Below are 14,116 nucleotides of genomic sequence, written 5' to 3'. Positions count from 1 at the left end.
TCAAACTTAATCTGTTCTTGAAGTCTGTTCAATTCCTAAAACGTTCGAAAACCAAGGCGAGGCTTCCGATTGACTGCAGTCAAGTAGAAGTCGTGTTGGACATTTGGCTTCCAAAAAGCGGCCGGAAACCAGAACAAGTTTTATCAAAATGTCAGTACGTTGTAACAATGCACGCCAAGCTTGCAGGGGCTTTCCTTCCCCAGACAATCAGGCAGTCCACTTCTATGCAAAAAGTAAAAAAAGAAACTTAATATAAAAAACCACTGCGCCCCCCCTCCATTATATCAGGGATGGGTGGAATTAATTTACACTTAGCAGGGAAGGTTTGAAAGCAACTTTAGGACTTATAGAAAAGCACTGCGCAAATTGCGTCTCACCACAGCCAGGAGGGGCTTCCTTTTTTCATCCCGTCTCACAACGAATGGTTTCCAAATCAGTCCAAATTGTTCCAAATTTAAATCTTCTGTTTAAATTTCGGTTTTTATGTCCTGAAGAGTCTGCCACTCAATCCACTTGGAGCCAGAGGCTTCATTTTGCGGAGATAGCGATGGATCCCAGCACTTGCACCTCAATCCCGTCTTTTCTTCTCCACTCCTTACAGAGCAATCCGGGAGATGGGAGAGATCACCCAGAGTGCAGCCAGATCACATGCACCCAAAATAAATCCTTTTGGGGTTTTTTGAGGTCCACAGCGCCTTTGTGTGGCCTCATATCCCCCCGCAAAGCTCAGATCTTTCCCGGAGGGCTAGATCTGTGCTCCATGGTGATCCGTGACAAACCGGAAGTCCTTTTCCTTTTCTGTCTCTTGACCGCCCCCCGGATTTTTGCTGAAAGTTGTCATGCCTTGAGCAGAGCTGATATCCCAATGTTGTTCCAACAATTTCTCCCTCAGTCAGTCCCATACAGTGGTACCTTGGTTCTCAAACAGCTTAGTTGTTGAATAAAACTGCTGCTGAACGGTGAAAACCCAGGAGTAGGTGTTCCAGTTTTTGAATGTTTTCTAGAAGCCGAACATCTGATGCGGCTTCCACTTGAGCTCCCTGCACCTTGGTTTTCAAACGGTTTTGGGAGTCAAACAGACTTCTGGAATGGATTAAGTTCAAGAACCAAGGTAACCACTGTACTCTGTTTTTATCATTTTAACCTTACTGGGCTACAAAATTCACTCTATCTGTGTAGCTGGTTTTTTCCAGCCCCGGGAGAGTGATCTGGCATTTTGCCAGTGTACTTGGCAAGCTTCCAAATTCCGTTCATCCCCCCTTTACACCAAAAATAAACTAGCCTTCCAGGTTACATACTCACGGTGTGATAAATTGCATAGTCCAATTAACTCAAATTCCGCATGCCTTCCAAATACAGTGGTACCTCGCAAGACGAAATTAATTCGTTCCGCGAGTTTTTTCTTCTTGCGAGTTTTTTGTCTTGCGAAGCACGGTTTCCCATAGGAATGCATTGAAAATCAATTAATGCGTTCCTATTGAGACCGCCTTCAGACCAGGTCCCCGGAGCTTGCGGGGCTTGCGGTGGGGAGAAGGGCTTTTCTCCCCACCGCCAGCCTTCAGAACAGGTTCGGGGACAGAGGGGAAGGCACGCTGTGCTTCCCCTCTGTCCCCGGACCTGTTCTGAAGGCTGGTGGTGGGGAGAAAAGCCCTTCTCCCCCCGCCAGCCTTCGAAAGAGGCCCGGGAAGGCTTGCGAAGCAAGCCCATAGGGAAATTCGTCTGGCGAAGCACCTCGAAAAACGGAAAACTCTTTCGTCTTGCGAGTTTTCCGTCTTGCGAGGCATTCGTCTTGCGAGGTACCACTGTACCATTTTTGCAAAGTGGTATTCAACGCAATCCAATTAGATTTCTCCCATGCTTAGTCCTGTGCTTCTTTGTTATGCATCTTTAACAATAGCTGCATAAGTCACTCGATCTCCATCAATATCCTTTTCCACCATCTTTCCTCCCAACATAAGAAAAGTGGTCTATTATCCTGCCAGTGCATTTGGCAAGCTTCCAGGCTTCGTTCATTCCTCTATTTCACAGAAGATAAGAAGGCTTCTCTTTTTTTAAAAAAAGATATTTATTGGAATTTTCAAAAAATAAAAACAAAACATAAAGAAAAAAAACAATTACACACATACAATTTACATTTCTTACTGTCAATGACCAATTTCCTTGACTTCCCCACACCTCCCCTTCTTGTATTCCAGTTCCAATTTTTAGCTCAGCAAATTCTTGTCCCCAAACTTTACCTTATTTTTCTCTAATTCATTTTAGTTAACCAATTTTAACTTATAAACCTCAATCTTTATACATCAACACTTATTCTTAAAAATCTTTTTCTAGGTTTGCCCCATCAATTTAATTAACCAATTTTAACTTAAAAATCTCAATCTTTATACGTCAATACTTATTCTTAAAAGTCTTTTTCTAAGGTCGGCCCCAATTCCCTTCCCTGAAATCCCCATTTTTATGTTAGTGGCAAAACCAAATTAATTAAAACAGAATATAGTTATACACCCTTTGGATTCCCAAAGCCCCACCACCCCCTTTCCCGGTTTCTAACCCCAACAAAAAGTCCCTCAGTCCATCTGCAGTCAGCCTGGCGACCTCACGTCCGAGGCTCTCAATTCTCTCTCAATTCCTCTCTGCCGGTTTTTTTGATAGTCCTTTATATTAAACTCCGAATCTCGAAGGAGCTCTGTCCCAATAAGGTCCATGTTTCTTCCAGCCAGGCCTCCATATTTAAAAATGGAGCCAAGATCTTGTTTCTTACTTCTCTTAAGTCCAAATGTCCCAAAAGCTCCAGTTTCCACTTTAGCCAGGTTTGTATTCCATAGGTCTTCAGATCTCCACATAGGGAGATCTCTCCATTTTCCATTCTTCAATTCAAACCAAATTTCCATCATCCTGATCTTATTTTCCTTTATATCCATCTTAACCGGCCTCTGGCTCTCCTCAATCATCTGTGGCATTATAGCTCTTCCTTCTTTTTCCTTCAAATCATCATGTTCCTCTTTCATCACATTCTCAGATTTCTCAAATTTCTTGTTCAGCTGCAAAAAAATTTAGGTCACCTGCAAAACTTTCCTGTTCATCTGCAAAAACTTGAGTCAAGTCCCTCCCAGGCTCAGCAACTTTATTTACTGTTCCCTTCAGTATTGTAACGTTTATAGTCAAAACACCACTCTGTTCCTGCAACTTTCCCAAGAGAAAAAAAGTCCTCTCCAGTTCAGCCAGTATTTTTCCACTTACAGCCATTTTTGTAATGTCCTAAACCCCCTCTAGAGGGATTCTAGTTTCTTATTATCTTCCAGTTCCAACCCAAAAGTCAAGTTAGCATTTTCTTCTTTATTTTTAACAATTTGTTACCAAATTGTAGCGAATATAACCAGCAAAGACAGCAGAAACAAAGTTCTCCTTTTTTCCCAACTTTGACAGCTAGTTTGAGAGCTGTCAAAGTCTTTATGTCTCTTCCGCAGGCTCTCTCACCGATCGCTCCCGGGTCTTGGGGGGGGGGGGTGAATTCCGTTCTCAATGTTAGCTCTTATCCTCCAGCACAATCACTTAAATTGCCAAAACGTAGAGTTAATTGCTTTAATCCACAAAGAAGAAAGGTATTCTCACAACCTTAGTAATAAAATCCTTGCTTTACGATGTTTACAAGGCGGGTAGGCGGACTTCCTCTTTACACCTTACCCGGTCGTGCCTAATTCCCAAAGAAAATTTCCCTTTTAAGTCCAATTTCCGTATTACTCACGGGTTGTTACTTTTAGTCCAAATGTTCAGAGAAAGAAGTCAGCGCTCTCCGTCCATGGCATGCGGCTTCACTCAGCAGGGGAAGCAGTCAACTCACAGCACCGCACCGCTCTCCGTCCCCCGTTCCAGAGCCTTTAAAAAGGCTCCTTTGCGGGTCGGGGGGGCGCAAATGGTGCCCGCCGAGTCACCAGGTCCACAGGCTTCAACGCCTGTGGTTTATGAGGGTCCCTGCGTCGCCGCCGCGGCAGGACCCAACCCCTGCTGAGCCGATTCCCTCCGGAGCTCGGAGGGAATCCGCCATTAGGCGATGGCGCTAACCCGGAAGTCCGATAAGAAGGCTTCTCGGTTCCATACTCCACTGTGATAATTAGCAGTCGCCCCCTTTTTTTGTTCACACAGTTCTATTTTATATTGTATTCCAGATCTGCATCTCTGCAATCCAGTTCCTTATTTTTCACTTGCTCATTAAAAATTGCTTTATCTTTCTAGAGAAGGTTGCCAAATCATAAATATAAAAGGAAAAAACTTTATTTCAAGAAACTGAAGGCTCCCCCACACCATCTTTTATACCGAATAGTCTTCTTTCAAGTTCAAACCTTAGCAACCTTGCAGCTGCTTCCGTTATGCAGTTTATTATCTCAACATTTCCAGCATGTGCCTGTACACTAGTCCCAATTAAACTCTAATTAACAGGAGAAGCTCTGCTTCTTAATGGCGATGTAGGAGGGTTATCGGCAGATGAAGCACTTTTGCGCTCAGTGTCTCTGTCTCTTGCATTCCATGTTGAAGTGAGAGCCAGATACCAAGACACCTGCGACTGAAGCTCCCCCGTCCCGTCCCTGAGGGGAACTTGCAAGGATAATTACCCTTGATCATCCTTGGTTTTTCCTTTGTCGACAATCTCCCGCTGTCCTGGGAGCTGTCTCCATTAAGGCACTGGAACCAGAAGCCGTGTGACCTTGATCTCTGGTTGTGCAGGAGAGCTGAGGGCATTCCCTTTCTGCCTGCTCCCCAGGTAGCCTTTTGAAGTGCTAAACGAACTGCAAAGATGCTCATTCACCCTTGATCATTCTTGGTTTTTCCTTTGTCTACAATCTCCCGCTGTCATGGGAGCTGTCTCCATTAAGGCAATGGAACCAGAAGCCATGTGACCTTGATCTCTGGTTGTGCAGGAGAGCTGAGGGCATTCCCTTTCTGCCTGCTCCCCAGGTAGCCTTTTGAAGTGCTAAACGAACTGCAAAGATGCTCATTCACCCTTGATCATTCTTGGTTTTTCCTTTGTCTACAATCTCCCGCTGTCATGGGAGCTGTCTCCATTAAGGCAATGGAATCAGAAGCAGTGTGACCTTGATCTCTGATTGTGCAGGAGAGCTGAGGGCATTCACTTTCTGCCTGCTCCCCAGGTAGCCTTTTGAAGTGCTAAATGAACTGCAAAGATGCTCGTGCACACATTTAAATACAGTGGTGCCCCGCAAGACGAAATTAATTCGTTCCGCGAGTTTTATCGTCTTGCGGTTTTTTCGTCTTGCGAAGCACGGTTTCCGAAAAAGTTTTTTAAAAGCTGCAAAAATCACCAAAGTCTTCAAAAACCTCAGAAAAGGCTACCGCACCGCGTGCTAAGAGTTGCTCCTCGAAGTTATAGTTTTGTAACGGTTTTAAGAAAACTGAAACAAATTTGCAAGACGTTTTCGTTTCGTCTCGCGAAGAAAGCCCATAGGGAAATGTGTCTTGCGAAGCGGCTCAAAAAACGAAAAACTCTTTCGTCTAGCGAGTTTTTCGTCTTCCGAGGCATTCGTCTTGCGAGGTACCACTGTAGATGCTTCTCTCACAGGCAGGGTTGAGAGGGGGCAGGAAACACATTGTAGTTTGTAAATAAATAGAGAAATCTTGCTGGAGAAGCTGTTTCTTCTGATCGCACAGAAGATACTCAGTTTGGAGAAAAGGAACTACTATGTGGAAAACACCATTTAAAGCATAGCTTTCCAAACTGTCACAATGTTGGCTGCAGTGTGTAGGTGTGTTGCACAAATGCTCCCTGAGCTCCTCCCAGGGCTGGAAAGGGGTTAGTTTAGCCTCCAGTTTGCTAGTAAAACTGAATTAGTGTGTCGCAAAATGATGTATATGTATGTCTAAAAAGTATGTCATCAACATGAAACGTTTTGACAGCTCTGCTTTAAACTGATGCATATTCTATTAAATGGAATCTTTTTGAAATACAGTAGTGCCTCTGTTTTTGAATGTAAAACCATTTTGAGTTCTGAAACGTTCAAAAACTGAAAACTCAATATGGAAAACTCAATATGGAAGCTGCTTGGCATGTTTAACTTCTGAGGCCCGTATGAAAACCAAAATGTTCGCCAACAGAGACGTTGGAAAACCGAGGTACCACTGTAGAAGAAAGGATATAATTGTATGATATTTTATGTGCAAGGGATGCAAGTATGACCTATCAATGTTTTATAATTCAAACTACAATTGGGTCGGAGGGGGGACTTTTATATTTCTACAGCATGCTTGCCTTTATATACACCTATACCATGTCGTCTCTGATGGGTTGTTGTAACCCATCCTTGTAGGGGCACATTTCTCTTAACGCCTTAATCAGACCGATATGCCCTGTCTTGTATTTATTTGCCTTCCCTGCAGGTGTTGAGGACCCTCTGCCCACAATTAAAATGGAGGAAGAAGAGTTTGAGATATCCCCAGGTCTTACATTGAGTTATGAACCTGCTTTGAGTGAACGCCCGGGAGAAGGCAGTTTGTCTGCGTTAGCTGCCATGGCAAGTTCAGCTAACTTTCAGAAAAAGCAACACACTTGCCCACAATGTGGATACAAGGCTAGGAGTTTAACAGACCTTGTTTCCCATATGAGGAAACATACTGGAGAAAAGCCCTACATGTGCTCTCGTTGTGGAAAAAGCTTTGCATGGCAAACAAGCCTTAGGAAACACACGAGATATCTTTCCTGCTTAGCAAAAAAGCCTGTTCCTGACACCTCTGTTTCCAATACCCCTTTGGTTCCCCAGATTCCTGTGGCGGAATGTGACGTAACACTTGGCGGTGAGTGCTCGTCTACGGTGAATCATTAGATATTAGAGGATTGGGCAGATTCTTTTCCTAAGAGTTGCTGGGAATACAGCTTTGAGGTTATACTTCTTTCTTTTTTGGCAACCGATCTGTGTATAAATTTTATGAAACAAACCAAATCAGATAAATAAGAGAACAAGCCCCTGCCCCAAGGAGCAGAATACTTTACTATTCTAAGTAAGCTCATTTTTTTGCCTCATACTGGTTTGCTAAGTATCTTGCCTCTGCCACAAACTCGTTAAGCAGCCCTTTTAGGCAAGATACAGTTTGTGTGTGTCCTTGTCCTTTCTCTGCTTCCCATCAGCAACATGGGAATATTGATCACCTCCCCTTGTAGGGTGTCGCGAGGCCTGCAGCAGGATCATGTTCTTGAGCACTTTCCTGTACACCAGAGGTTCCCAAACTTATTTGGCCTACTGCCCCCTTTTCAGGAAAATAATAATAATAGGCACACACACACACACCCGTTACATCAGTAAGCATCATTATACAACAGATGAAATAGGTATGAACAGTTTTTCAAAACTGGACGAGGAGGTGAACTAGGCCCCGTAATAAAAAAAAAACCATGGGGTGGACTGGAGTGAAGCCTGTCAGCTCAGTCCAGTACGCCCCACGGGCAAGAGTTGGCACTGCAGCCCACCTGCCGTTGGACAAATAAGCAGCCAAGCTGATCCGCTTTCTGGGCCTTCTTTATGTTTCCACTGCCACCTTGTTTTTATCCAACAGCCCCAGTTGTACCCAAGCCTACTCCCTTCCCCCACCCTGGATGATTCCAGAGTCCCCCACGGTGTGGTATTGCCCACTTTGGGAAACACTGATTTACATCCTTCTTTACAAATGGATTTTTAAAAGCAGATTAATATTTTAGGTGCAATCAAAAGTGCTATTACGTTGAAAACTTTTGATTGATTGATTGATTGATTGGTGTCTGCATACACTCCAGCACCTAAATGGGATTAAGCTCTCTAGTTTACTTCCATGGGGCAGGGAGAAAAGGACCCATACAGTCAAACCTTGGTTTTTGAACAGAATTTGTTCCGGAAGTCTGTTCGACTTCCGAAACGTTCAGAAACCAAGGCATGACTTCCGGTTGCGCAGGCACAACGATAGCAATATCGGAAGCCGCATTGGACGTTCAGCCAAACAACCAGAGTATGAAACCATGTTTTCGAGGCTGGAGTTCTAAACTCTGCTTACACCGACAGTGGTCTTAATGTTGCACCCCAAAGCCACAACCCTAGCTCATTCCTGGTTTGTTTTCATGCCTCACCCCAGAGGCTTGCCTGGCTACAACAGTGCGAGGCAAGAGCCGGTAGAAAACAAAAGCAGCCGTTTGCCGAAAGATGCTCCAGTTACTTTGCTTGTCCGTGGGACTGTCCTTCACAAAAACCATGGAGAGTGTAGCATGTTTGTAGCTCTTGGTTTTCAAAATAAGGGGGCCAGGGGTTATATAGCCTCTCCCCCGACCCTTGTGGCAACAGCCCTATATCTCAATTATCTCTGTATCCTGACAGATGAGGAGGAGTTAATTAACATCCTAGAGAAGAAATCTCAGAAAAAAGGAGTGAAAGTGCAAGAACTCCCCAGAAAACCTTCGGGGGGCGGTTCTCTGGCTCAACGTCAGCAAGAATCGACTCACAACCGGGAAACTAGGGCTGCCAAGAGGAGCAGGTATCTATGGATGGAAAAGAACATCCAGTGTCCTGAATGTGGGCACAAATCCTACTATATCTCCGACCTGATGAGACACCAGAAAAGCCACGGAGGCGAGAAGCCCTACAAGTGCCCTGAATGCTGGAGAGCTTTCTCTGACCCTTCTGCCTGCAGCAAACACTACAAGACAGTCCACCAGCCTGACAGTCGTTCTGGCGGCAGGAAGAATCCCGCCAACAGAGCACGGAGCCTTCAGAAGGAGAAGAAGCACACGTGCGGCAAATGTGGGCACGAAACCTACAAATTGTCAACCCATCTTATCCATATGAAAAGCCACGTGGGTGACGGACCTTTTCCCTGTGACAAGTGCGGGCTAAACTTCACTTACAAATCGAATCTTTCCCGGCACAAAAAGTCCCACGAGGAAGATCTCTCCAATGCCAGAAAGAGCTCTCTCCCTGTACACCAGCAAGTTGCTACAGGTGAGTGCCGTATGATTTGAATCAGGAAGGGTTTTAAAAAATTAATTTAAAAAACACAAACTGCTAATTATCTCTGTTTATGTTTTAGTGGGCTTAACAGAAGAAAGTACCCAAAGAAAAAGGAATCCCATAAAATCTGTTCCCATCCCATCCCCTGCCCAACCATATCATCTTTACTCTTCAGTCTCAAAACCAGAGTACGGGGATATTACCAACTAAGTTCTGCTTTGATTAAACTGATTAAAATTAACGGACCCCAACATATTAACGTCTGTTGACTTCAGTGGGTCTTCTCTGACTAACATTGTGTACAATGCACGATTCATGTGGCTAGTTTGGTTAATGGTAGCCTGACAAAATTCAACGAACCTCAGCTTAGAATGAATGTTCTGGTTCTCTTTGCAAGCTCTCTGCCATCCCTGAAGATATAACCAAATGTGCAAGTTCTGCCACGTATGGGTACCAATATATTGTTTCATAGTAAAATGGAAATTTGATGGGAATTGTAAAATGATGCTTTTCTAAGGAGGACCAGCGTACGAGTAGTCCCTTTGTCAATAATTCTATGGCAAGCTGCCCAGAGAACCAGTGTTGCTGTGTGGCATGTTAGTTTTTGCAAATATGGCAACGTCTGTAAAAGCCTCCTGGAGATAGTATTACAGTGGTACCTTGGTTCTCGAACTTAATCCATTCCAGGAGTCCATTCAACTCCTGAAACTGTTCAGAAACCAAGGTGTGGCTTCTGATTGGCTGCAGGAGCTTCCTGCAGTCAAGTGGAAGCTGTGTTGGATGTTCGGCTTCCGAAAAACATTCGCAAATGGGAACACTTAATTCTGGGTTTGCTGTGTTCAGGAGCCAAGCCATTCGGGAACCAAGGTACCATTGTAATGGGATTCAAGTAATGTGCCCTGCTAAGTTAAGATCGCAAAAGCGTTCCTACTAGCGCAACAGGGCCTTTCCCCTTTGCTCCCAAAATTGGCTCAGTGGAAAATTCAACGACAGCATACCAGGGGATGAGAGGGCAAATGGTTCCATCTGTCCAATAATGTTTGCACTCACAGAACAACTGCCTCAGTGCTATGTTGAATTATTTCCTTTGGGGGGGGGTAACATGCTTTTTATTACGTTACTATTACAGCACATACAAACACGACATTTAGAAAACAAACTACGAAAGACTTATGTTATCCAATCTTTAGTTCTTATTCTATTCTAATTGACTCCCTTCTCTCTGTGGATCTTTTTTTAAACTTGATAAACTGTTTCTTTCTCATTTTGACGTTTCTACCGTTCTCCATATGTTCTATTTCTACAGTGGTAGCTCTAGTTGCGGACACAATCCATTCCGGGGTGCCATTCGCACCCCGAAAAGTATGCAACTAGAGCGGCGCTTCTTCGCGTGTGTGGAGTGTGCAGAGCGCTACTGTACATGCATGCAGAACAAAACCCGGAAGTATATACTTCCAGGTTTACCACGTTCGCAACCCAAAAAGCCGCAATGTGAAGCAAACGCAACAAGACGTATGACTGTATTTTGTTTTGCAAAAATTATTTGAAGCAAGTTCAGATTTTAATTTGAGGGCACTGTTTAGACTGTTCCCTAATTGCATCCGTCATTTTTGCCAACTCAGTGTAATCAAATAATATTTCTTGCTACTCTTTTTTTGTTGGTACTGTTTCACTTTTCCAGTTTTTTGCAATTAGTGTTCTTGCTGCGGATCTTGCGTAAAGGAACATTATCTTATTTTCATTTGTGATGTCTGAATCTGCTATGCCCAATAGAAATACACGCCTAATACATTCTAAAAGGTTAAATGCAATTAAACTGAAGCATTGAAACATTATTAAAATAAAATAATGAAAAAATAATAATGAAAATATACACCTGGGGTCTCTTAATTCTTATATCAAAAAGTTGGAGGGACCGCTGTCATCAAGGCCATGCTCTTCCTTATACGTCCCCATTTGCTGAAGCTCAGTGAAGCAGGGCTATAAATGAAAAGCATTGATGCCTGGGAGAGCTCTTTCCTCCTCCTCCACCGCTACCCTTCTTCCCTTGAAATGGGCTGGTCTCATGCCTGGATTGTTTCTCCCTCTGTCCCTGCAGGCAACACTGTGACAGTGGAACTGAAACCTCTGAAAGTGCCGGTACTGAGCCACATGAACGATGCCAAGCTGGCTGAGCTCCGGGGACGATGGGGCCTTTGTAAACAGGAAAGGGGAGAAAAAGCAGAAGAGCCTGTGGCCTCCGCCGAGGGTGCTTCCACTGTTGAGGATGCTTCCACTGCCGAGGGCGATTCTGCTGAGGGTGCCTCCACTGAGGACGCAAAGAGTGACTCGGCCAAGGACGCCGAGGCTGAGGCTGCGGAACTTGAGCTAGCAGAGATTAAAGCGAAAGTCCGTGCGAGGCTGGAAAGGTTTGCATATTCCAAAGGCGGGGAGACAAATCCCTGCCCGCCAGAGCCAGACACCAGCCAGACTGGCCCGGTGGAAGAGAAGCCACCACCTCCCGAAAGTTCTGCAAGCGAGAAATCCTCTGAGGGTGAGCCTGCCGCCTCAGCTGACCAACAGAGCACCGACACAGGGGATGGGCCCCACGAATGCGAGGATTGTGGGGAGTCCTTCATGTGGAGGGACAAGCTGCTCTGCCACCAGGCCATGCACACGGAGACAAAACCGTACCTCTGCTCCATGTGTGGGCAGGATTTCATTCGGAAAGATTCCTTGGAAGCCCACGAGAAGACACACGGCTTTGAGTGCAGCAAGCGCTTTGAGGAAGCCTCATAGGGCAGGATTGGTTATCAAGGATGATGCTGAATTGTTAGCTGAGGAGAGGAGATGGGAAATAGCGGCACAGCCGCAAAGGAAAGACTTAGGACCCATCTCCAGCCCAGTTCAGACAGTTTTATAGACTTGCCCTGAGTTGTCCCACTGCAGCAAGTTTGGGGCAGTGGCCTTCCAGATGTTGAGGGATTTCCCAAACCTCTTGCCATTGACCATGTCAGCTGCATGGACTGATGAGAAATGGAGTTCAGCGACACCTGGAGGGCCACAGGTCCCCCCACTTGAGAACTATCCTGTCTTAAAAAGGCTTAACTTGGAAGCAAGTTCCGTTGGGTGCTGGTCTCCTCCGTTGGTAAGTGTGTACTTAGGGTGCAGCCCTGTGCATGGTTCACGTTGTACTGCACTGGGCTTCTCTCTTGGTCAAGAAGTCTTGGTCACACCATCACAAGCATTGAAGTCTGTTTTGCAGTTGTTACTCTTTCAAAGTCTGAAAAGGCAGTGGCACAGGAAACAGAAGGTGTCAACAACTTTATACAGCAATCCCACCCCTTTGCGGAACAGGCGTGGTGGTGATTGAGCATTCAAAGGAGGCCACTAACTTTTTTTACTGGCCCCTGCTCCTCTGCCTTCAATGTCTGTTGATATTCTCAGGTTACAGATCTGACCTCTTCCATGCTGCTGGGTTGTTGTTGTTTTTTGGCACATGGTGGTGGCTTAACGGCCCAAGATCAAGCCAGGCTGTGTATGTTTTGACCAGTTTGCAACCTGAACTCAGACTTCTGCCCTTGTAATGTAATATACCTCCATCTCTTCCTACCGCTTTCAGAGTTTCCGAATCTTGTCTCATGATTTTTTATTATCATCTTTTAATTCATTTTTTAAAAAAAAACAATTTAGGCAAGAGCCCTGGCTAGTTTGGATACTATAATTCAGTAGACTTTAGACATGAAAACATGACCATCCTTTTAGCTTGGCATTCTGTTTCATGCACCAACCCACTGTTTTTAGAAAGCCCTTAAGCAGGATGATTTCCCTGCTAGCATCTGTTATCCGGAGGTTTCCTGGGGTTCTATTTCACTTGCCTTGCTGACAGTCCTGAATAAGGGTGTCTTAGAAATATTGAGTGGTGGTTGGGAAATAAGTGATGATTGGGAAGGGGAAGTTTTGTATAATTTTGTTTGTCTTGGTGCTGTTGGGAAGCAAAAGTGCACCGGAGATGAGAAAGTAACAACCTTAGAAGTATAACTTACCTGAGAAAAGTAATATTTGTTCTAGAATGCAAACTAAAAGTTGTAAATATTTTTAGAGCTGTGGCGTCATGTTGTTTGTATAAATTTGTGGCAGCTGCAGAGGAGTTTGTGGACATGAATTCTCATAATCAATAAAGAATTTTTCAATTTTAAATCCTTACAGAATCTTCCCCCCACTGTCAATGTTGGAATATTTTGGGAGCTTACCTTTATAAAGGCTTACAGCTGCAATGCTGTGATGAATTTTTAAAGTGTTAGGTTAACACACACATTCATCAAAGTGGAGTCATAAAAATGGGGGAGGGGAAACTAATACACAAAAACTGCAAGAGTTAAAGCCAGGTACTTTATGGTTATCGTTGATTCATTTTCCAGATATATTCATGTGTTCAATCTCAAGCAGAAATCAGAAGCGTTTCCTAGGTTCAAGGAATTCTGTGCTTGGTTGCAAAATGTGCATGATAAACGGGTGAAATGTTTGTTTACAGATTGAGGGGGAGAATTCTCAGCAGTTTGAAGCTTTCCTAAGGAATTCAACATGACCTTTCAAGTCCACAGTCTCCTTGGATGAATGGACTTTGTGAAAGGGCAAATCAAACATTGCTTCAAGGCTTGAAAACCTTGCTGCATGATGCCAATCTTCCAGATAGTTAGTGGGCAGAAGCGCTCAGCTGTTTTGTTTATACTTATAATCGCAGATTGTCATCACCGATTGGTTGTACCCCCTATGAAAAGATGTTTGGCAAGAAACCATACATCAAGCACATGATAATTTTTGGTTCTGACGTGTGAGTTCACACACCACAAAGCTCCAAGTTAGGCAAATGTGGTTTGCATGGTATCTTTCTAGGTTATCAGAAAGGTTCTTACAGAGTAATGATGACTGACACTAACACAGTTAGACTCACTAGGCGTGTTGAGTACAATGCCAAGTGGGGGGAGAATGTGGGAATTTTTCAATGTTATTCTGATGACAGTGAAGAGTCTGAGGATAAACAGCAGCAAAACCCCACACCCACTGATGAAGGTTCTGATTCTGAAACTGAAACTGACTCAGATGGTTCAGAGGATTTCAAGAGTGCTAAGGCCTCTCTGCGACCCTCTGAAGGCTCT

At 44.3% G+C, this 14,116-nt stretch overlaps 1 protein-coding gene across 3 annotated transcripts in view; it reads left to right on the top strand.

Moving 5' to 3' along the window:
• LOC128408975 (zinc finger protein Xfin-like) overlaps positions 1-13,157 on the top strand; it is a 51,841-nt gene extending 38,684 nt beyond the window's left edge. For all 3 annotated transcript variants that reach the window (XM_053379074.1, XM_053379072.1, XM_053379073.1), the window contains 3 exons: positions 6,391-6,804; positions 8,349-8,969; positions 11,077-13,157. In XM_053379074.1, the coding sequence (XP_053235049.1) occupies positions 6,391-6,804; positions 8,349-8,969; positions 11,077-11,756 (1,715 nt within the window). In that variant the 3' untranslated portion in view covers positions 11,757-13,157. The remainder of the gene's footprint in view (positions 1-6,390; positions 6,805-8,348; positions 8,970-11,076) is intronic.
• The last annotated feature ends 959 nt before the right edge of the window (positions 13,158-14,116 follow it).

This window comes from Podarcis raffonei, chromosome 2, assembly GCF_027172205.1.
Source record: "Podarcis raffonei isolate rPodRaf1 chromosome 2, rPodRaf1.pri, whole genome shotgun sequence".
Taxonomy (NCBI): Eukaryota; Metazoa; Chordata; class Lepidosauria; order Squamata; family Lacertidae; genus Podarcis; species Podarcis raffonei.
Note: the sequence above shows the minus strand (reverse complement) of the source record. Positions and strands in the feature narration are given on the sequence as shown.